Source organism: Sphaeramia orbicularis, chromosome 24, assembly GCF_902148855.1.
Source record: "Sphaeramia orbicularis chromosome 24, fSphaOr1.1, whole genome shotgun sequence".
In the NCBI taxonomy this organism is placed as follows: domain Eukaryota; kingdom Metazoa; phylum Chordata; class Actinopteri; order Kurtiformes; family Apogonidae; genus Sphaeramia; species Sphaeramia orbicularis.
The window spans coordinates 41,724,042-41,747,966 of NC_043979.1; the positions used below are offsets into that span (position 1 = coordinate 41,724,042).

Sequence of the window (23,925 nt, forward strand, 5' to 3'; positions counted from 1 at the left end):
CTGACTTTTAATCTCGGAATTCTGATTTTTTTTTTCTCTGAATTCTGACTGTTTTTCAGAATTTTGACTTTAATCTCATAACTCTGACTTTTTATTTTGGAATTCTGCCTTTTTTTTTTTTTTTTTTTTAACTCAGAATTCTGACTTTAATCTCAGAATTCTGACTATAATCTCAGAATTCTGACTTTTTATTTCAGAATTCTGACTTTTTTCTCAGAATTCTTTCTTTTTTTCCCCTTCAAATTCTGACTTTAATCTCGGAATTCTGACATTAACCTTGGAATTCTGCCTTATTTTCTCAGAATTCTGATTTAGATCTTGGAATTCTGACTTTTTATTTTGGAATTCTGACTTTTTTTCTCTGAATAATAATTAGAAATATATACATTTTACTTTATTTTTTTTTCCAGTGGCCTTAATCTTCTTCCGTACTTATTTAATGTATTTTCCCAAAAAAGATGTCAAGTACCCCTGGGCTTCTTCCAAGTACTCCTGGGGGTACGCGTACCCCACTTTGGGAACCCTTGACCTTAGATAAACCATGTCATCGGATCTCTCCTGACATCTGTGTATGACATGATGTCCTCCCTACTACCCTGGTGTTCAAAACTCAGAGTAACTCATCCTGCTGTGAATCACCAGGGAAACCGAAGAGTATCAGCATTTTTGTCATCATTTTAGTCGATAGGATTCATCAGCTGTGTTCCGCCCTGTGTGGCTGTGTACCGGAAGGCTCTGCCACAAAGTTTCCCATAAGCGGCTCCAGGACATAGACAGTGTTCAGAACAGCTGGCGGCAGAGCGCATGAGCCGGTGACGGAACCCGCTGTCCTTTCAGCACCAGGGTTTTACGCACGGTCACTTTGTTCAGGAAGAAAGTGTAAACACCAGGAGAGTTTTAGCCGAGGGGAATGAAAGGGAGATTTTGCGAGAACAGTATTTATAACCCCAGTAAAGACTGTTATTTCCACTTTTTGTTTTGTTTTGTTTTGGTCATGAGTTTATTTTTGTTTTAATCCAAATAAATGATGCTAAAATCTGGCCTCATACACTTTATTTGTAAGGATTCTGACACATGCTGCCTCTTCATAATAAAGCCAAATTCTCTGCAACAAGTCAGTCCCTTTTGAGAGAGTGTGTGTGTGTGTGTGTGTGTGTGGGGGGGGGGGGGGGGGGTATTTGCACGCCCCTGACTTAAGGGGAGCCGCACCAACCACAGAGGGTTAGTACAAACTAATCTCCCATGTAGAGAAAACTTCTGTAAACCTCAGTTATTCTGTAGTTAGTCTCTCTGACCAGAATTTATAGTGTAATAAGTTTTGTTTTTTTTGTTTTTTTTAATCTGGGCGTAATTAATTTTCAAAGAATCACGCGTAAACGGTGCGTAATTGTTTTTGCAATTCCCACGATGGATGTATGTGAAGTGCGCAATGGCACTAAATGAGGTTATGCGCCTCACAAGAAGGATATGGGAGCATTTCCACTAAGATGCCGGTATCTGCGCTGCACACTGAGCTGAGTGGAAATTTCAGTGGAAGTATTAGTGGGAGAAACGCTTCCTGTAACCGCGTATCGCACTGATAAATGGAGTAACGGAAAAGGAGGGGGGGGGAAAGAGCGCACAAAGAACTACACAGCGGTCAAGTGATCGTCAACTCAAGTGGACTTTCTGCAGCGGGACTGCAAATAATGTGTCGTATTACTACAGAAACGGCGGAGTAAGTAACCCACATGGGACAGGTCATCACGTCCGAGAGACTGAATAAAAAGTGAGCTTTACTTCAGGGCGACTGAGCTGGAGGAGACGCACACGGGACTTGGAGCAGCGGATCCTTCGGTTGTTTTATCCACTCTTCCCATTCGGCTGCTACTATAAGAGGATGACCACAGATGTTAAGTGAATACTCCTATCACCTCCGAATTTCTATTTTTCCGATATTAAAGGACGTTATTTCAGTCTTGGACACTAGTTTTTAGTTTTAAGTCAATTTCAACACCTCCTGTTTTGAATTTTTCTTCATTGTTGGATGCTCGACAGGAATTCAACCAGTGTCTGAAGATAAAGTAAGAGTGTTTTCCTACTCCTTTTAGTCTATTTTTACCCTGAAACACTTGTTTAGTTAAGTGAAATACAAATGTTTTGGAAATGAATATTGAATATTTCCAGAATCACTTAAAACTGACCAAAAGCTGCAACATGCTCCAAGTGGTCTTATAAATATAATTTTGAACATAGTTATGGTAAAAGAGGCTGCAACATGCTCCAAGTGGTCTTATAAATACAACTTTGAATACATTTATGGTAAAAGAGGCTGATTCACAGTAAGAAAAACTTAGTCTTGTTGAATATATGTGATGTTTGCCAAATTAGATAGATAGATAGATAGATAGATAGATAGATAGATAGATAGATAGATAGATAGATAGATAGATAGATAGATAGATAGATAGATAGATAGATACTTTATTCATCCCATAGGAAAATTTACAGGTTCCAGCAGTATCCACAAACTTCAAAGCAAACACAATAGTATGAGTTAGTAATTATGAGTGAGTTCACATAGGAACCCACAGTCCGAATGGCCACGCGTGATGTATGCACTTGCCAAATGACACCAGTAATTAATATTTGTCATCAGTTTAAAAACACAGACTGAGCAACAGTGCCAGAATGCAACTGGACCGTGTCTGATCTCAGTGTTTTCAAAAATATCAGTCCACACTTGATTCGTTGTTTTCATCTGGGATTTAAAGCGCATTTTGGCACATGATGATAAATGAGGTTGTTTTTTTTTTTTTTCTTGCAGGTGTCCGGTTGAAGTTTGCCAAAAGGAGTCAAGGGGGGGAAGAGTTCACTTTTTTTTTTTTTTTTTTTTTTCTTTTGCCATTCCACGGGAGCTATGAGCGGACTGCGTAAACATTTCACCATGGGACTGGTGCTACTGATGTGCACGCTTACCAGCCACTGCGAGTGCGCGCCCTCAGCTGCGCCAGTGGCGTCCGGCAGAGACGCGCAGGACTACAGGCGGATGATCGAGGTGGTGAAACACGTGGAGGAAAGCCGGAGTCGCAGCAGCAGCAGCGCAAAAACAGAATCCCCGTTAACGTCACGGGCGAGGACTTCTGCGGTGGAGCCGAGGGATTTACGCAGCGTGAAAACAGACCGAGTGGATCAGGGTAACGGTGAGTGGCGCTTTGCCATCTGGGTGGAACCCTTAGAGTGGATGTGAGGAGGATGTGTTTTCATTTTTGCACATTTGGAAGGCTATGTGAAATCCATTAACCCAGCAAAAAGTACAACAAATAATGCATTATGTTGTATTTATTAAAGAAATCATGTATATTTAGTGGAAAAAATAGGCTTTTATTCTGTTAAGATTAGTTTGTCATTTTTTAAAAAAATGTTATTCATTGTGGTTTGCTTTTCCTTTTTGGTCATATCTGTTTTTATTTCCTTTTTCTAACATCGATGGCCAGAATACAAAACCTCCTATCTGGAAAAAAAATCACTTTTTTCAGGAAACAAACAAAAAAAAGTGTAGTTTTATTGTAGTATGGTCTTTGTTAAAGATATCCAAGCATATTCTACTGTTCTCAGACTCTCTTTCTATATTATGTGTTAACAATACATACTAGGTATTCATGCCTCCCAAAGTGCAGTCCATTTAAAGTGAAAACTCAAAATCTAAAAATTTGCAGATAGGAGGTTTTGTTTTTTGGCCATCAATATCCTTTTCAGACAGAGCAATGTATTTCACTGTATACTTAAAAATAGAAAGAAAGAAAGAAAGAAAGAAAGAAAGAAAGAAAGAAAGAAAGAAAGAAAAAAAAAAGTCCAGTGCAAAGGACATTCCAAAAAAAAAAAAAAAAGTGAAAAAAAGTGTTGCACTATACTGTTTCCAATCAAGACAGTTATTTAATATAAGAAAAGCCCAAACTTTCCTGGTGTCAGGAGGCTGTATATGTTTATAAGTCTTCTATCTTGCCTTATCTGCAGCCTGTTTTGACAGCTATAGATAAATGTTTTTCCCTCTTCTCTCCTTCACTGCAGTATTTCCAAAAAATCTTAAAAAGAAGGGGAAGTTTCTCCAGCATATTGCAGGTAAGACCCCATTGGCTTTGACGTATCTATTTAAAAAAAAAAAAAAAAGTGATTGATAGTTATAGTGGCTGTAAAACAGATGTTACTGCAGATGCCTCCAGAACTGTAAATAATCCCAAATCTCTCATGTCTTCTCTTTTAGGTCCACTCTACTTCAGTCACAAGTGCAGGAAGCATGCATATAGACTCTACCACCACACAAGAGACTGCACAATACCAGCATGTAAGTAGCAAAATAGTCTTTGTCATAAAGGAATGAGACTTTTATTCTTAATGCATAGTTTGGATCCACTCACATATGTCTGTGTTTACTATTTTTTCAGACTTCAAAAGATGTGCACGGCTTCTCACACGGTTAGCTGGCAGTCCTCAGTGCACAGAGGGGTAGCACCCACAAGGTATTCTTATATTTATCTTTTTTTTTTTTTTACATTAATGCTTTATGATGGTATATTTTATACAATAGGTGCGTTTCGGTGTATGTCAGTGAAGATATTTGGCAAAATGAGGTATTATGTAAAAACACAACTGCAATTCATGACCATGTTATGATGTTTCACACGTAATACAGTGTGAAATAAACACACTAATATGCATTAGAGCTAAAATGTAGATTAGCAATTGTTGGTCTGGTTCACTAAGAAAAGATCATGTTTTTAATGTCTCTAGACGCTCCGACAATTGTTTGCAGTAGTGATGTACGTGCTCCGTCTGTAAACATAGGCCCAAGCAGCAGATCTGTGGCAAATCAAGTCTTCTTGTTTTATTCTCCATAATTTTATCTGGAAAGGGAAGAACTTGTCAGGTGCTGCCAAGTTGGAGACACTCTTAACTTGTCTTCTTCGTCTTCATTGCAGGTTGAAGCCAAACACACGAGTTGTCCAAAAGAAAAAACTTGGAGAAAAAAGTGCCTTGGACAGTAAGAGGGAAGCCTAAAATACTCTGTGACCAGCCCCGACTGATATTAGGCACAGTATTGTCCTTCAGAAGAGTCTGTTCTGCTAAGGCGTGGATTACAGCCACCCACTGCTCTGGCTGGGCCTCGATGGTTGGCTGTCACCACGAGGGAGCAACCAGGCAACAAAACCAGACCAAGATGTAGACGGGGAAACCGAAGAAGAAAATAAGTGGAGAAGAAACAAGTGGCTGAGAGAAAAAAAAACAAACAAAAAAACAACAACATGGGGCCTTTTTTCCTGCTGGCATCCAAAAAAATGTTTCGGAAAACAAAAAGGGATTGCATAGTTTTATTTTGTTCGTTTCTTTAAGAAAAGAGCAAAATCCAAATGTACTATTTTGAGTATGGGCGTGACAGGCCCTCTGCAATTGGTTGCTCTGTCTGATGCCCATCCCTTCTACTGCACTACCTATTTCACCGACAAAAAAAAAAGAAAAAAAACAAACTCTCACAGACCCCCCTCCCCAGAAGTCATGACATAGCTCCACCACTTTGTGCTCACACTGAGAACTGTGATTAAATTATTAAATGCATGAACATTTCTTTGACGTCTTTGCGAGACATATTAAAAGAGAAGTGGCGGTTGTAAGTCACAGACCTCCTGTGGATCTTGGTTGAGTGTGGTACAGTTTATATTTATATATTGAATTGTCACAAGGTTCCACTGTACATAATATAGGCCATGACCATTTAAACCAGGAGTAATATTTACAGACTGTAAGACAAAAACATAAGAGGAATCCATCTATCTACAGTAAATTAAAGCGACTGGCATTTATCAAATGTGTCTTAAAAACAAAAAATATATTTAAAAATGAAATATATTTAAATAAATTATAAGATTGTTAACAAATATACGTTGTTGTGCTTGTGTTCTGCTGTTTTCTCAGCTTATTTTGAAATGTTAAAACCCTCCTTGAATGAACACAGGAGTCCTGGGACCACAGATTTGGTGCATTTCCCACTGTTGTTTTTGATAGATGGCTTTAAGGTCACAAGTGTTTTATCTGCTGCACTTTGTTGCAAAATCATGCAACACCAGATGTAAGTTTATATATTTCATTTTCAGCTATGAATATGCTCATGTAGGTTGAGAGGATGTTATAGGTTTGGTTTTATCTGAATGATGAGTCAACCGCCAACAATGGGCGTGAAATTTCTCTTCTAGGGGTCAGCATTTAGAAGTGACATTTTATGAAATACATGAAGAAGCAAAAAAGTTCAGTTGATTCCATTGGCAACTTAAAAATACACCATAAAAGTACTAATACACTGTAAAATACTAATACAAAGACGACAACAAATGAGGGTAGAGACCACATCACAGCTTCAGGACCACCTACTTTCTCATTTTTATACTGTAATCCAGCTTTCACTGCCTGTGTTTTAGTGTTTCTGTTATATACTACCTGGCCGTAACAAAGACACAGGCTCTAGCTTTTACTATAGGACACACTCAAAGTGTCATCTTTTACGCCTCGCAGTGTTTACATAATGTAACAATAAATGTCCTGGCATTTATTTCCGTCCAGAGTTGTGTTAATTTTTCACTGATATCTTGTATTGATGACGGAAGAGCTGGATCACTGTGTAAAGTAGAGGTCGACCAATATTGGTTTTTCTAAGGCTGATGCCAATTTTTTAAAATTTGGTATCTACAGCCGATTTTTGTGGCCGATATTTAAGGCTGATTTAATTTTTTTTTTTTTTTTTTAAAGCACATTGACTGTATAAATACAACTGAAACACTCAGATAACACTGGGTTACACAAAAATGTTTTTTGCAAGTTGTCTAGGTTTTTTCAACTGAATTAGGACCATTTTGCACCGCTAAATCCAAAAATGACATCTGTTTTTCTCAATCAGGTCAGTTTTTTTTTGCTAATTTGATTTTGAAAAATTTGATCTTCTCACAAAATTGATTACATTTTTGTGACTTTATCAGTTGATTTTTTTATATAGTTCTCACCCAAAATAGGTTTTAAGAGAAAAAAAAAAATCATTTGATCACTTGATTCCTGTTCGGTACAATGGTGTATTCACTGCAGATGTAGCAGAATACGTCAGGCTTATTTTTGCAAGATCTTCTAGTCGAAGCCATTTCATTCACCTGTAGTATTAAAAAAACCATTAATCATAAATTGGCAAAAGTAAAATATTCAGAACTTGTTTATTGCAAGAAATATGAAAGAATTTTGTATCATATGATGTGAAAATGACCATAAATGTAAGCAAAAATGTTAAAAAGCCAATATGTAGCATAGTTCAGAAAGTTGACCTGATTGAGCAAAATTAATGTGATTTTTGGATTCAGCACACCAAAATTATCCTAAATCAGCTCAAAAAACTTAAACAATAAATTTCTTGTTGACCAGTGTAATTAAGATTTTTATGCAGCAAAATAAATTAAATTCTTAAAGGAGTGATATTTTCCTTTTTTCAATGGACTTATGCTTTTTCAAACATTTCCCTGTGGTCTACATAAACTGTAAATGCTATGTTTGGGTCTGAATTCTTCATTAATTCAACTCCACAGGTCCATCTTCAACCTTATTTCTGAGTAATGACACCAGAAAGGTCGTTTAGAGCGCTGGCCCTTTAAATGCACAAAAGTCACTTCAGGCCCCGCCCCCTCCAGGTTGTTGACTGTGCTGCTCTGTCCCGTTCAACCAACAACTGAACATTTCAGGTAATCGGCTCAAAGTTTGGACATATTTTCAGTTTTTACTACAACCGCTGCTGCTGACAAACAATTATGTTGTACTCGGAGAAATGTTCATCGGAAGCCTTGACCTTATATGTGCAAATGTTGTGATGTAACTAGTTATAAAACTTTACAAATTAAGCAGGAATTGAAACGGGTTGTAGAAATCCACTCGATTTTTGCCCAGATGAATATAAAGATAGTTTTGCAGCACCTGGGGGGTTCAAATTCAAACTTTTGGAACTATTAGGGTCCAAATACACAAATAAATGAACCAAAGACTAATAAAAGTGGGTTTAGCTAAATATGACTCCTTTAATATACACGTACACATAGTACTCTTTTAACATTTATTAAACTTAAGTGCTGCCCACACCGGTGCCTGATCAAATGTCTTATAACATTTTTACTAACGATCAAGTATCGGCTTTCAAAAAAAAAAAAAAAAATTAAGGTCAATATTTTAAAAAAATCAATATATCAGTCAACTTCTAGTGTAAAGTCTCCAAAGATTCTCACTGGGGTTCAGGTCCATATGTGAAAATGATGTCTCATCCTCGTTGAACCACTCTTTTACAGTTTTACAGCGCCTAATGAATCCTGGTATTGTCCAAACTTTATGCTCTCTAGCAATGTGATGGTCGCTTAGAAATACAGTTGCGGAAAAAATTATTACACCAATTTTGCCAAAACTCTCATTTTTTGATGAAAAGTTGTTGCGCTGGCAAGAGGTGGTTTTTCGGGCATAGCAAAATTGGTATATCATGCAAAACTGCAATGGAAAGACCTTTTTCCACAACCAGAGTCACGTGAATAAAAAAAAAAAAATGGATGTTGACGGATGTTTCAAGTGACAAAGAAGAGTTTTACAAGAAACATGGTGCGGTATGTGTGTGCAGTCGCGGAAAAAATTATTAGACCATCAAAAGTCATCAAAAAAACAATGCTTATGCAATCAAGTACTAACTCCTGTGTTTATCATGTGACTAAAACAGACAGAAAAGAAAACATGGAATGTCTAAAAGCACTGTTTTTGTCAGATATTGATGGAAGAACTGAAGTGATTTGGTTATGATCAAGAAAACCATGGAAAATGAATAGATATCAGCTCTGAAATTAAACTCTTCTGAGCTATTTGTGTTGTTATCATTATATTTCTCCAAACAAATGTACCTTTAGTGGTACCAGGCATTAAAACGAACAAGAAATTGAAGAAAACAAGGGGTGGTCTAATGACTTTTTCCGTGACTGTATGATGCTACTTACTACATCAGTTAAAAAACTTGTTGCAGCTAAATCAAAGTGAATATATTTACCCATTTTTTCCTCCAAACACTGTCACCTATGTATTCCAATACTCAAATGTAAGTCAGAAAAGGAGAACGCATCCAAAAATATGTACCGTATATTATATATATTATATAACTCATCCAGCCCTTTTTTTTTTTTTTTATAATGGTCTACAGGTATGTGTAGCACTCACAGTTAAAGCCTTAACATCTGTCCCAGTAAAAACATATGGAAACCACCCACACAAAATGCTTCAACTACAGACCCCCTCCAGTTGGTTTATCTAACCTTTATCTCCATCTCACGGGACAACGACCATTTATAAAAGTAAGCTGCAACTCAGACAGAAGTTTATGGGCCATTTTGCACGCTGATTAATACCTAATAGATATTTATCACAATGTTTTGCATATATAGGCTATAGTTTGTTAGCTAGACGTAGGAAAAACCAAGAAATAACCATTAAACATCCAGCAAAATATCCAATAATATCAGCATTTAGGCCAGGGGTCTCAAACTCATTTTCTTTCAGGGGCCACATTCAGCCTGATTTGATCTCCAGTGGGCCGGACCAGTAAAATAATAGCATAATAACCTATAAATAATGACAACTCCAAATTTTTGTCTTTGTTTTAGTGCAAAAAAAACCCATTAAATTATGAAAATACTTACCCACTGTATATAAACTATCCAAACAAAAAAGATGTGAATATCCTGAAAAAAACTGAAATTTCTTAAGAAAAACAAGTGCAATTTTAACTTACCATTTCTACATGTGCATTATGGATCAGCTCTACAAAGACACTAAACACTTAGTAACAGGCAGAAAATAGCTGAAATTGTGCTTAATTTTCTTTAGACATTTCAGGTTGTTCATATTTGTTCAGGTTATTCACATTATATTGTTTCAGGATTGCTTGTAAATGTAAATATTTTCATAATTTAATGTTATTTTTTGCACTAAAACAAAGACAAAAATTTGAAGTTGTCATTATTTATAGGCATAATGTAATATTATTTTAAAATCAAACCGAGAAGAAAATATGGAGTCATTATTTTTTGTAGGTTATTACGCTGTTATTATTTTACTGTAGACCATATTGGTCTGTATGTGGAACCTGAACTAAAATGAGTTCGAAAGCCTTGACTGTGAAATTTTTGCACTTCGCAAATTCATCGAACCTCATGGAACCTTTGACAGGCCGCATTTGGCCCCCGGGCCGCATGTTTGAGACCCCTGATTTAGGCTATCATAACGTAAACCTGTAAACCTCAAAGACTGGTCAGATTAACAATAATAATAATAATACAACTCTTTAAGACTCATTCCATTTATTTGTTTTATTAATTACCTCAATTTACAGTCCACAGACATGTCCACCCAGCATCATTCTGAATATACACTGTGGTTTATTTTAACATTTACAGCATTGAAACGAGTGTGGTGGTTTTCAATGACATCCACAAGTAGGTCAGACTCACAAGGGTCATGATCATTCAACATTGGGGTGTTGTTAGGAGTTTGCTTCCAGGAATGCTTTGCAGCATCGCATACACTGTTCATACACCTTTTCAAAGTCTTCATCACTTCCCTGAGGAGCAAAAATGGGGGAAAAACTGAAATCAGTTTCATGCATCATTTTCTGTTTACTTGTTTTCTCAGAGAACTCATACTGATGGTATTCAGTGCAGTTGTGGGTGTGTAATCAGTGTGGCCCGAAAGAACGAAACTCAACAACCATAAAATGACTGCCTCCTCCACTCCAGAGAACCACATTACTAAGTTGTTCTGTCAGAAACAGATCCCAATGCCGACTGGCCAACTGGCTTTGCTTTCTGTATGTTTGAGCCCATGTTGAATTTGGTATAAAATCTGGCATTGTCAGACAAGAGCAAAAGCAGTTATTGTGATAGTTTCAGTAGGTGGGCTGCTGAAACCTCTGTACACTGCAAAAAATCAAAATCTTACCAGATTTTTTGCTTGAATAAAGCAAAAAAAACCAAAAACAAAAACAAAAACAAAACCTTGAATCAAGCAAAACAATCTGCCAATGGAACAAGTGAAAATGATCTTGTTAAGATTTCTTGAAATAAAATTTTCAAGATCTATTGTCTAAAAATCAGTTCTTACAACTCACTGTAAAGTTACTCTTTAGGTGATAATGTCTTATTTAAAGTGTGATGAGATATTTTGAATAGAAATGACAAAAATAAACTTGGTAAGATTTTGATTTTTGCAGTGTATGACACCTACGGAAATCCTTTAACGCACCTCCTAAAAATCAGTTTAACAGATTTATTGCCAGCACTAACACTACACTAACCCTAATGGAAGGCAGTAAACACAGGATAACTAGAGTCACTGCTATTATACAAACATGTGCTTTGTTTAAACCTGAAAGGAAACATATTTAAGACCTGCAAATAAAATCTAAGACATTTTAATACTTCCCAAGACCTCTGGTGGAAAAACTATAGTACTTTAACAGCTTTTCAGGAAGTATGCACTTTTTCTGCAAAAAACACAGCAGAATGGTGTCGTAACCCTGTTTATTAAAGGAACTGGGATCAAGATATAGAAGTACTTTGGTCACATTGTCTTTGAGATTTTTCATTAACATTAAAACAACAAATTCCGTGTCTCCATCTTGACATAATGACTGTTTGCCATGTGGTTCTGGAGAGGGGACCCCAGTCCAAGTACTGTCATGGCCTCCAAAACCACACTGGGTGTAAAGAGAATTCCTCCACCTCTTATTTTGGAGGATAAAGGGCATGGAGACACTCGTGCTGAATGTCACACAAAGAAACGCAGTGTTTGAAGCCAAACTCTGGGACAAATTAATTTAACTGACTTCAGTCACATAAACTGTGGTTTACTACAACTGCTTCCTTCAGTAACTTACTAATAATTTTATACGATTTTATCTTGGTTTTCTTGTTGCGCAAAATGCCAAACAGAACCGCAACAGGCCACAAATATTAGGCCTTTAGGGCTCTGGCCAAACATCCTCTATTAAGACCACAGAAAATGATTCCTTTTGGCATATACTTCTATTCATTTGAATGTTATGAAAATGTGAAATTCCTTTTGTGAAAGTATAGTGACAGTTTATTATTCATCAAACTTCCAAACAAAACCAACCTTTAGTACCTCCACTTTTCCCTTTCTTACTTATAAAACTCCCAGAAATCACAGCAGCCTGGGACCCATGTCCAAATCATTTGGCACAAGTTTCAACTTCAGATAAAGCATGCAAGAAACAAAGCCAATGACTGAGCCAAGAAGCAAGAAAAGACAGGATAATATCAACCCAGAAGTTTATTTTGTGATTTCTGAGCAATTAAATAACAATTTAGAGAAAAAAATATGTAGTACTGTCTGAGTTGAAAAATTTCAATAGCAATATTTTCATAGTAGCGTTTTAAGGAGCATGAACTGCTGTCAATTTGTTGCGATTGCTTCATAAAACATGTCTGGACATGAATCTGTCTTTCTCAGAGGAAACTGAATTCTCTTCCTCAGCTTACATCTGAAACTTAACATGTTCTCTTCCAAAACTGGTAACTTTGTGTAACTCTGCATGACATTCCTCATGTCTGTCTTGTGTTTAAGGCCTTATGAATTATTTAAAATATTGTAAAAAAAAGAAAAACTGGACATTATATTTTCGGTTTTTCCCAGATACAGCTGACTGGTTCCACTTACAATGCACCTGTCAACAGTTTATAGAGCAGAATAATTTAGCAACACATAACTCAAAACACAATGGTTCATCCACATTTTAAGATCAGTGTTACTCAAACCACAAGTTAAAAGAAAGGTATGATTTTACACTTTTTCCAATGAGCTGAAATGTGTGTTTGAACTGATACGCTATCAAAAAAATATGTGGCTAATTTGTAAAAATTGATTACGATCCAACCATGGTGAAGCTAATTACTTCAGGAACAGCATGCTCCGAACATTGAATTTAACATCCTGTTTCCAGACCAGCTTGGGAGGTTTTACAGTTGTGGGTTATTATGACTGAAAATATGGACTGATTTTGCCTTAAAAACAACATAATGTTCTAATGGCCACATCCGTCAGATTACACACAGTGGAATCATCTGTTTTTATAATAGAAAAGCTGAATAAGATTTTACTTGAATACTTACATAATAGGGGTCTTTGATGATCACCTGCTTCTGAGGGTCATATGAACCAAGAAGCTCAATCTTTGCTCGGTGGTTCTTCACAGAGTTTGCTTTTCTTTTCAAGTCACTGTGAACATGAGAAAGGAAATGCATAAGTCCAAGACAGCAGAAAGGTGATAAACACAACTGAAGGACCTAAAACATGAATAGGTTTTCATGGGGGAATATGTGCTTTACATAATATGATAATGTTTTGTTTTTAGGGGTTTCACTTCAGACTGTGCAAGTTAGAATTCTTCTAAAGTACAAACTCAGTTATAAACACATCAAACTCGAACAGGAGGCTGAACAAACAGTTAATAAACTTTGACAAAATAACAACAATCAGATGGATTTAGGGAAATAAAACACAGATACAGAACTCTTTTCTTTTAAAACAAGCTCTCATTTTCTCAGTCTGGTCAGCTTAGCATTTGTTAGGAAAAAAAAAAATGTGGGAGAGAATGGTGGAAAAAAAAACTGCCCAAAGAGCAAAGACGAGGCATCCAAAGAACTCAGTAAGCAGCTTACAGATCAGATCTGCCATGGGCATGTGATCTCAAAATGATCCCTAAACGTTCAAAGTAGCAAAAAATATCCCTCCCCCTGACCTTTGGAAAGAGCTTCAGAAAGGATATTGCTCATTAAACAGAGGCATTCACCTATACATTAGTTTTAGCTCAACGCTACCATGACTTTCACTTGTATGTGAAAGGGTAGCGCTGACCACTGGTGAGGCAGTCCACAGAGTAGCCTAGTTTGACCCTGCTCGAGGCAAAGTGTTTTTTTTTATCCCACTCCACTACTGATCAAAAAGATGGGGCAAAACACAGGATATTACTTTTTTATGACTGTCAAGCTAAATATGATCCACATCAACTTATAAAAATAAACACTGGCTTAAATAACTACCTCAAATTGCTCTCGTCCATGCAGAGAATGTAGTCGAAACTCATGAAGTCGTCCTTGGTCACCTGGAAGTGAGAGGGAAATGCAGGACAAAATAAATATTACTTTTGGCCATGTCCGGAAACACAGTAAGGCCTGTCGAAGAGTCAAAGCCAGGCAGGGCTCCATCTTTTTTTACTGTGAAATCAAACGTTACAAAATAACCAAAAAAAGAAAAAAAAAAAAACATTAAGTATTTAAACCAATGGAAAAAAAGGTGGTTGTGAAATGGATCTGCGCTGCACATCTGTAAGCATGCAGAGGGATGTTGTGTAAAATGTTCACTCTGCTTGGTGATGATTTAATAGCAATAAAAAAGCAGGCATTACTCTGAGCAGTTTGAATGGATTTAAGGAGTCGATTTATAGGAATGCCGAGGGGGTGAGAAATGAGAGAAGAGAGAAACAAAAGAAAAAGTAAAAAAAATAAAAAAAAATAAAGCCATGGTGATCCAGATGTTGTGATACAGACGAAAGCAAAGGTTGCTCAGCTGAAACATGTCAAACAGATGGAAGTTGTGATGACTCTTTCAAAAAAACAAAAAAAAAGAATCAACCACATTGTGTGTATGTATGTGTGCATGTATGTATGTATTTATCTTCTATTTTTCTGGTATGTCAATGTAGGTGTGTATGTATGTATGTAGATGTGTGTGATTTTTCATATATTATGCTGACAGGAAGTTAAACGATAGACTATTTTGTAGAGAAGGGGTGGGATTAAATAAATTATACTTCGTCCCACTCCTTTTCAAATATGCAAATGAAGTCATGTTCAAGTCAAGTTTTCATGTTTATGTACAGGTTTTTGTTTCTGTTTGTTTTGTTTTCTTATAATCTGTTTCATTTGTAAAGACTAAGTGGGATTACTTGGTTTTGTTGCGTATTGGAAATAAACTAAACATTTGTTTTCAGATTCCCACAGTGTCTGGTCACTGGATTTGAAATGTGTGAATTCTCTCTCGGTTTGCGCTAATCACAGTGGCTTCCATTTTTCCACGTTTTGTCAACATCGTTCCTTTAGAGCCCAAATGAAACAGCGGTAATCCCTTATCACCCTTGGATAAAATGAGCTCCTTCATGGGGAAGAAAGCCTCAGGTTTGATTTTTTGAAATATCCGACTGACAGAAAGCTGGGAGGTTGTTCCTGTAAATGAGGAATGAGCTGGGAAACACGCAAAGGATAGAAGCAAAGCAGTTCAGCAGGTTCAGAAAAATGTAAAAAAAAAAAAAAGGGATGATATCCTAATTCTGCGTGAGAGATAATCATTAACAAATCATTTCCCCAAAGTAGTTACACAATGTTTGAATGTTTTAACCTAGAATCTGCTTCAATATCACTGTTTTAACATATGGCATAAAGCTCTGACAGATCACTGCTTGGCCATCGGTACCATTTCTCATGAAGAAAATCTATGTAGACAAGTGAAAATAATCGTCAGTATTTGGATTTAATGCAGAGCTGTTGGGGCAGATTTTTAAACACTGACAAGATCTCTAATGACATCTGTGAGCTGACACTTAGAGTTTGATTCCAACCAATGGGAGGAGACCTTGAGTGTGCAGATGCTTAATGAGGTGGGAATCATAAAACACACGATTTGTAGGTTTTGCTTCTATCTGCAACGGAAACACCACTGAACTCAGCACGCACTACTTATCTGTGCAACATCAAAACCAAAACGATGACAGGTGAAATGAATGTGATTACAGCAGGATGATGGTATTTTGGCGAAGCGTTATTCCCATTCTTCAACTGTTGACTCAGCGATAATATATTGATGAGCTCTTAAATTTAATGTCTTATCCGGGATATTCTGATAAGGCATACGACACTTTAATCTGTAATAGATTGCTTTGGAGCATGTTTGCTCTATAAAACAAACACAGTTGTTTATGTGGTAATATCAAGGTCTTAAAACGTCTCTCCCACGTCAATATTGGCAGTTTCAAAAGTTCAAGAAAGTTCATAGAAAAGAAAATTGGGGGAACAAGAGGAAGGAAAAAAAAAAAAAACAGAGGGTGGGAGCAAAAGGGTGATAGAGGAAAAGAGGAAAGAGCAAAAGCTTGTCAAAGCTCATTGTGTGGATTTGACTGGGTTTAAGCCAAGGGTTGAGCCTCCCCATCCGCGCTTTGAGGAGATTAGATGAGGGTCTGACTGAACAGGTTTGCACAGAGACAAACCAACAGGACGGTAGACCTCATGCACAGGGTGAAAACTCCCCAGTTCCCTTCAGGGAAACACAAAAAGCCTGTTTCAAGGACACAAGGGAGGACGTGTTGGACCAAAATAAGTCTACACGGCAGAAGGCCTACAGGCCCTACATGGACAAACATCTTGGTGTAATTTCAGCCATGTCTCAGGATTTGAAACACATGCAGTGAAGTGATACAGATACTGACTTTTCATAGAAACCACTGACAACATGATTTTATACAGTAGAACAGTGCAGCAGTAAAGTGTATATGCAGGCGTGGTCAGCAGATTCTTTATCATCCTTACAGTCAAACAAATTCACACAAATGCAAAACAAAACACACAAAAAAACACACACTTCTATTTCAAAGTAAAATATGCACTGCAAAAATCAAAATCTTACCAAGTATATTTTTCTCATTTCTAGTCAAAATATCTCATCACACTTAGAATAAGACATAATCACCGAAAGAGTAACTTTTGAGTGAGATATAAGAACTTACTTTGAGATAATAGATCTTGAAAATCTTATTTCAAGAAATCTTAACAAACAATTTTCACTTGTTCCATTGGCAGGTTTTTTTTTTTTTGCTTGAATTAAGCAAAAAAAAATCTTGAATTAAGCAAAAAAAAAAAAAAAATCTGCCAATGGAACAAGTGAAAATTATCTTGGTAAGATTTCTTGAAATAAGATTTTCAAGATCTATTGTCTAAAAATAAGTTCTTATATCTCACTGAAAAGTTACTGTTTAGGTGATTATGTCTTATTTTAAGTGTGATGAGATATTTTGACTAGAAATGAGAAAAATATACTTGGTAAGATTTAGATTTTTTGCAGTGTAGAGCTAAAAATACTCTATCTAGGTTAAAATAGCTTGACTGAAATATTGACAGTGCATTTTTTACTGTGTACCACTGCTACAGTAGGCAGTCTACAGTATTTAAAAATTAGGCAAACAAAGATTAGTCGTTTGTTCCTCAGTTAAAGCAATACATTCTGCTAATTTAACTGAAATTACTTAGTGACTCCACCAGACAGACTGTAAGTGCCATTTCTGTTAAATCAAGCGATGAAATGCCCTTCTTCAACATTTACTGTTTCATTTTTAATTTACTGGTTTTCTAGTGCCTCTTAGTTTGAAGTTATCCATTTACCATTTTATATATACACAGAACTGACAGTAAAACTGGTATGCTGTATTATTAAGGAAAGAAAAATGAAGGGAAGTATGTTGTGTACCACTGCTTTTACCTGGATTATTATTATTTGAGTTCTTATATCTCAGTGAAAAGTTACTCTTTAGGTGATTATGTCTTATTTTAAGTTTGATGAGATATTTTGACAAGAAATGAGAAAAATACACTTGGTAAGATTTTGATTTCTGATCAATGACAGAACTTGTAGATGCTTATTTTGATGTTCAGTCATTGATATCCTTGCTGAAAAAGTAACTTTTTCAGATTTCTCTGTTGTAAAATAATAAACTTTGAATTTTCTCTAAGTTTGCATGAGCATCTACATGATCAGTAAATGAATTATAGGAAAAAAATACCTGATTTACACTGAAAAATGCAAAATATAGAGGATAATAGTATAATAAATGGTGGTAAATCACTTAAAACAGGTTAAATAGAGAAACAAAATCTAAATCTTACCAAGTGAATTTTTCTCCTTTCCAGTCAAAATATCTCATCCCACTTAAAATAAGACATAATCATCTAAAGAGTAACTTTTCAGTGAGATATAAGAACTTATTTTTAGACAATCGACCTTGTGAAACTTATTTCAAGAAATCTTACCAAGATAATTTTCACTTGTTCCATTGGCAGATTTTTTTTTTTTGTGCTTAATTCAAGTTTTTTTTTTTTTTTTTGCTTAATTCAAGCAAAAAAATCTGAAAAAAAAAAAAAAAATTCTTATATCTTACTGAAAAGTTACTCTTCAGGTGATTATGTCTTATTTTAAGTGATGAGATATTTGTCTAGAAATGAGAAAAATACACTTTGTAAGATTTTGACTTTTGCAGTGTGACTTAACATTTATTTTATTCGTCAGTTTATGTAGAAAATTGTTCTTAAAGAGCTTCTAAACCACTCATAAAAGTTAAGGCCCAAAGCAGTTTGGTCTAAGTAATTTCGGAGGTTTTATGAAATTTAATTTAATAAATACTCTTTTCTGTTTTGTTGCTAAAGGCTTGCAGAATCAGTGACTTCTTTTATATCACTTCTTAAAACACATTTTTATAGACTTGCCTTTATGTGATGTTGTCTCTTTTTAATGTTTGAATATTTAATTTTACGCTGTTTTGGTTACTCATTTATATTGACATACATGACGTTGTTTTATTCCATTCGTTCATTTTTACATTTATTTGACAGCATTATATTATGTAATCTCTGCCGTCTCTACTTCGATACATTTATATTTATTTGGAGTGTTATGTTGTCTGAGTTTGCTGTACATATCTCTTTTATTGTGTTGTTGTTTTCTATGTCTTAGTGTCTTTGCTTACGTTTTTTTTCTCAATTGTATCCTGCTGTTGTGCCTTTCTGCTTTGTCTGTCAAAGCAGTTTGTAAACTCAGTTTTTAAAGGTGCTATATAAATAAAAGTTATTATCATCATTATTATTATTATTGTTATTATTATTATTATTATTATTATTAGATAAAGTGACAAAGAATGGAGGTTAGTGATGAAGCATTTGCTTTGAAACAAAACCTACAGAAGAGTTCAACTCAGGTCTTCCTTTCCTCACATTCGGGAAGAAAACAATGTCGTACCACAATTGTCATTTAGTCATTTAGTGTCTTGAGCACAGCTAAGAAAGATCCCAGTTTAGAGGAGAATCATTTAATGTCAAAAGCACTAGAATGTTTAGGAAGCACAATCTGACTGCATAATAGACTTTCAACAGCTGGTCTGATTAATGCCCAGTCCACACTAACAGATATGCTTCCAAATACATATTCTCTTCCTCATTTAGTTTTTTAATTTTTTCTTTATTCTGTCAACATAACTTTGGTTTTACAAAATCTCTCTATCCACACAAAGCAAAAATGTCCACAAACCGACACAAATGCTCAGATTCAACCCTTATTTGTGTTGGACTGGAATCTGTGGACACCGTAGACAAAGTTAATCTGTCATGAAGGTGAAGCAGTAACACATAAAGTGTTGGTTGGGGTTGCTGAAGTCTACATACACAGCAACAGACATGAGCAAAACAGGGTGTGATTCTGTTCTTTTTCAATCTCTTTGATTTCCCTGTCTACAAAGATTCACAAAAACTGGAATTTGGAAAATCTACACTTTGGAAAAAAGTTTAAAAAGAAGCCCAAACCTAAAATGCATATCAGCCTTGTGAAGTATTCAGATTAGAATTGATGGAATGTCTTATTTCAGTACCTGGTGGCTCTGAGTTCAAGATGTAGTAAACATGTGACCATCAGACTGAAAGATATCAAGTCATGACATCAGTGTAATAATAATAATAATATCAGCATCCTTATATGTCACACCTGTCAAGTAGACGGAATATCTCAACAAAACAAATGTGCTCAGTACCATAAATGGAACCACATTTGCGAACAAAATTTTTAAGGAACAGGATGTTTGTGTGTACATGAAAGAAGTTTTACAACTTCTCAAGTGACACGTGTAATTAAGACCCACATGAATATAAGGTTGCTTTTTGTGACACAGTTGTGGGTCAGCGTCTAGGATAGTAAAACCAGTCATGAAATTTAAAAAAGCCAAATGAGGGACAGCCTTTAGTCTGAACCACAGCTGGATTTCCAATTTGCACACAACAGTGTAAAAACAGTTCTGTTAAGTAAGATTAAGTTGCGATGACATGATTCAGAACTAGACCCAGCCACTTGAACTCCCTGAGGAGTCTTGACTAACTATCACAAGAGGTCAAGGTGTAAACAGGTACTATACAATGTACTGCTGAGTATGAAGCTGCTGAGTTAGGTGCACAGAATTCTGACTTGATTTGTGGAGTAAAATGATCAAATCTCACTAAATTAGGAAAGCACCAATTGTAAAACTCTGGGCCAAAAAGGATATTTAAAATGACAATTTGGCTGACAGCTGATGCCAGTGTTACTTTCTGTTTATTTTGTCATTATTAAACACCCTTTTTTGTGTCATGGAAACATTAAAATCTTCATTATATACATGAAAAGGTTTGTTTTCAAGTCTTTCAGCCCTTTGTTACATTATTTCTAAATAAGCACAAATTCTGTAGTGTAAAAAACCTTTAACATAAACACAACAGATCTGCCACTGGTGAAATGACATATGACAATGTTGGTGATGTTAGTAAATATTAGCCAATACATCAGTGCATCCCTAACAAAAATGAAACAAATGTTATTTTGCATTTGATGCCTGATATGGCATTGACAAATTTTCATACAAGAAGCACTGCCATAACACATGAGTAGATAATAGTCACCACAAGTCCAGTACATGCAATCACCATGTGGTTTCATGATTCTCATTGCATCAGGCAGATGGAAAACCAAAAAAAATATACAGTATAATTCATGTCATGATAGATAACAGTCATAAAGATAAAAAAACACAGTAAAGTATGTTATAAATTGTTGATACTGGAGACAGTAGAAGGGTCTATGTTACTACAATAAATTACCTGCTAACAGAACTTTAATAACTGACCTTGACATATTATTAAAAGTACAAGTAGGCCATAAGTAATATAATATAGAATGATGTGCTGTGGCTAATGAAATAGAGTCACAGAAAAAAATGATTAGACCACCCTTGTTTTCTTCAATTTCTTGTTCATTTTAACGCCTGGTACAACTAACGGTACATTTGTTTGGACAAATATAATGATAACAAAAATAGCTCATAATAGTTTAATTTAACACTTGATATCTATCCATTTTCCATGGTTTTCTTGATAACAACCAAAATCACTTCCGTTCTTACATCAATATCTATGGCATTGTACTGACAAAAACAGTGCTTTTAGACATTCCATGTTTTCTTTTCCGTCTGTTTTAGACACATGATACACACAGGAGTTAGTACTTGATTGCATAACTATTGTTTTTGATGACTTTGATGGTCTAATATTTTTTTCTGTGACTATAGATGACACTGGGAGATCAGCAGCTAAAATTTAATGCTATAGCATGCTAATCAAAACCTAAATTGCAAAGCAGCAGCTTCTGTGTGTTTGTAATCATCTTACCAACGTTACACACATTTACTCAACAGCAATGTGGAGACTATGGCCAGGGGACATGGGGTTGTACCTGTCTGGCCCTGTGGCTCGTCTCAATGCCATGTTTCCTTAGGCAAGCCAAGCCACGGGCATCTGGTGAGCTGCCTGTATTCCAGTCAGATGTGGCACCACTGTCTATGACCCACTGCAACAACACAGAACAAAAAGGGGGTGCTAGCAATTTCTAAGAGATAGAAGGCGTAGTAGTCATACCTGCCTGGCCGTATGGCTCATGGGCACATTATGCTTCTTCATGCAGGCCTGACCGCGGTAGTCTGGAGGGTTTCCTATCTCATAGGTGGAGGTTGCAGCACTGTCTATCCTCCACTAGGTAGAGCATGGGGAACAATAACACACCAAATATGATTCACACTCTCACATGCAGACAGAACATTGTGGGTGGCAGAGCATCTGCAGCATGACTTTATATGACACAAGCAGAAATGTGATTCCACACACTGACTTTGGTGCAACTCCTTGCTTCAGAAAAAAATGTAACATAAGACATACAGCACAGGTGAAAAAAAACAGCAAAAGGTCAGAAATCAAAGTAAGTTTATGAGTCAGACATAGCCTCAATAGATTTAACATTTACTTTGTAAAATTACCAATGACTTCTATGCAATCGATCATTAGATAAATATAATTACTATTTTAAACTGAAACTTCATCAAGGCTTTCTTAATTAAAATTAAGGATCTTAACAATAAACAAAGCCAAAAAATAAATAAAAATAACAATATAAGCAGGCAGAATACCGTCTGTTAAAAGTGAGGTTGATTTAATAATTAATCAATGACAAGATCACCTTATCGACAACTCCAGCATCCGTAGCCATTTTCCTGAAGACTGCTTCAGCAATGGGGGATCTGCAAATATTCCCTGTTCAAAACCACAATAATTGAGTGACGAAACAATATGTGTCATGGTGAGGACTCTCATGGATCACAAAAGTAGCTGTAAGCCATATTCAATCAATCATATTCAATCAAGCCATATTTAACCATCTATTGGGGGGAATTCTAAATTGTATAATAGGTTGTAAAGAATAACAGAGAATAATAGAAATAATTTAATGAAACAAAAGAAGAAGATAGAACTAAATGTAAATGCACACATTACAAGGTTGTCTCTTGTATGTTGTACACTCCGTAAAGCACAGTCCGGTTTTATAGTGTATAATATAATTTTTAAAGTGCTTTTAAAACAGTCTTGATGATAATGGCACTGGTGTCTATCTAATTTATTTCTGAGTTTATTTGGTAAGGACAGTGCACATTACAACATCTGTATTGAAACAACAGCAGATGTAAATATGCTTGATTATATCTAAAATTCTCATTTACATGTGTAGTCCTTAAGCAAGTTGGAATTGTGTCCCTTTGACTCAATAATCTGTCAACACCGCTGCTGACACAAACCAAACCTCACTGAGAAATAATTAAAAACCTTAATCAACAGTGACTTTTTACACCAACTTGGCTGTGTATCATAAACAGTCCTCCAGTACAGTATTACAGAAACAGCTAAAAGTTAGTCGTTATCTGAACCAATTACACCTTACATGGACACCTTGATGGACTTTAACCTGTCAGATAAACTCATCATCCCGGAAGTGAGTAATCAAAAAAAAAAAAAAGGCACCCCGCAGTTTGTAAAGAAAACAGACATGAAAATGTATTTCCTCCGCTTCTACCTATTAATGCTGTGTGCACCAGTGTTCAAAATTACCGACAAAACAAATTCAATTAAAAGTTTTTGACTGTTACATCATCGCCTCATTCATTTCATACGTTAAAACTTAATGCTAGCTAAGGCTAAAGCTAAGCACTATGGTAATCTCCTAATATTTAACCTAATAACTTTGATATTGTATATTTTTATGGCGATATTAAGTTGCGTTTATGTTATTAAATCACCCCGCTTAAAGTGTATACGGTCTTGCATTAGATTTTGAGACGTGTCTTACCCAAGCAAACGAACAACGCCGATTTAGTGTTGTTGGACGCCATGTTTCTCTGAGGGGTCCTAAACGCCGCTACATGTGGTGTCCAACTAGCGCCTGAACAGAACATGACAACACAGCACAAGCTCGTCACTGAAAAGTAATTGTAGAAAAGTTCTTATTTATGAATGTATGCTTTTTCACAAAATCGGTTTAAAAAAAAACAAAATAATAATAATAATAATAATAATAATAATAATAATAAATTAATTAAATATATGATTAATACTTAATCATTAATTCATTCATTCATTCATTCAAGCTTTATCAAGGACACAAAAA

General features: G+C 35.7%; 2 protein-coding genes and 1 long non-coding RNA gene across 4 annotated transcripts; 1 reads left to right on the forward strand and 2 right to left on the reverse strand.

Moving 5' to 3' along the window:
• The first annotated feature begins 1,238 nt into the window (after positions 1-1,238).
• alkal2a (ALK and LTK ligand 2a) lies at positions 1,239-5,529 on the forward strand. Its single transcript, XM_030128783.1, has 6 exons — positions 1,239-2,063; positions 2,807-3,182; positions 4,051-4,101; positions 4,244-4,324; positions 4,425-4,499; positions 4,959-5,529. The coding sequence occupies exons 2-5, from the start codon at positions 2,900-2,902 to the stop codon at positions 4,487-4,489; spliced, it is 480 nt and encodes a 159-aa protein (XP_029984643.1). The 5' UTR covers positions 1,239-2,063; positions 2,807-2,899; the 3' UTR covers positions 4,490-4,499; positions 4,959-5,529.
• A 4,839-nt stretch (positions 5,530-10,368) lies between these two features.
• acp1 (acid phosphatase 1) lies at positions 10,369-23,704 on the reverse strand. 2 transcript variants are annotated; one of them, XM_030128784.1, is made up of 6 exons: positions 23,608-23,704; positions 22,447-22,520; positions 21,852-21,965; positions 14,145-14,206; positions 13,215-13,320; positions 10,369-10,645 (listed from the first exon to the last, which is right to left on the reverse strand). In XM_030128784.1, exons 1-6 carry the CDS (start codon positions 23,648-23,650, stop codon positions 10,568-10,570), a joined length of 477 nt encoding a protein of 158 aa, XP_029984644.1. In that variant the 5' UTR covers positions 23,651-23,704; the 3' UTR covers positions 10,369-10,567. The 2 variants fall into 2 exon arrangements, with proteins under 2 accessions (XP_029984644.1, XP_029984645.1); XM_030128785.1 differs by lacking the exon at positions 21,852-21,965 and adding an exon at positions 21,670-21,783 and having other exon boundaries at positions 23,608-23,700.
• On the reverse strand, positions 14,970-18,643 carry LOC115415270 (uncharacterized). Its single transcript, XR_003934786.1, has 2 exons — positions 18,410-18,643; positions 14,970-16,758 (listed from the first exon to the last, which is right to left on the reverse strand). It is a non-coding gene; the product is annotated as an uncharacterized LOC115415270 (long non-coding RNA).
• Positions 23,705-23,925: the final 221 nt, after the last annotated feature.

What these genes read in the sequence shown, in the direction of transcription:
- alkal2a (XM_030128783.1), top strand. Translation starts at nt 2,900, where the DNA reads ATGAGCGGACTGCGTAAACATTTCACCATGGGACTGGTGCTACTGATG. An exon ending in CCGAGTGGATCAGGGTAACG is followed by an intron (nt 3,183 to 4,050) that starts GTGAGTGGCGCT and finishes CCTTCACTGCAG; the next exon opens with TATTTCCAAAAAATCTTAAA. An exon ending in AGACTGCACAATACCAGCAT is followed by an intron (nt 4,325 to 4,424) that starts GTAAGTAGCAAA and finishes CTATTTTTTCAG; the next exon opens with ACTTCAAAAGATGTGCACGG.
- acp1 (XM_030128784.1), bottom strand. Translation starts at nt 23,650, where the DNA reads ATGGCGTCCAACAACACTAAATCGGCGTTGTTCGTTTGCTTGG. An exon ending in GGCGTTGTTCGTTTGCTTGG is followed by an intron (nt 22,521 to 23,607) that starts GTAAGACACGTC and finishes GGTTTTGAACAG; the next exon opens with GGAATATTTGCAGATCCCCC. An exon ending in TCATCAAAGACCCCTATTAT is followed by an intron (nt 10,646 to 13,214) that starts GTAAGTATTCAA and finishes TTTGCTCCTCAG; the next exon opens with GGAAGTGATGAAGACTTTGA.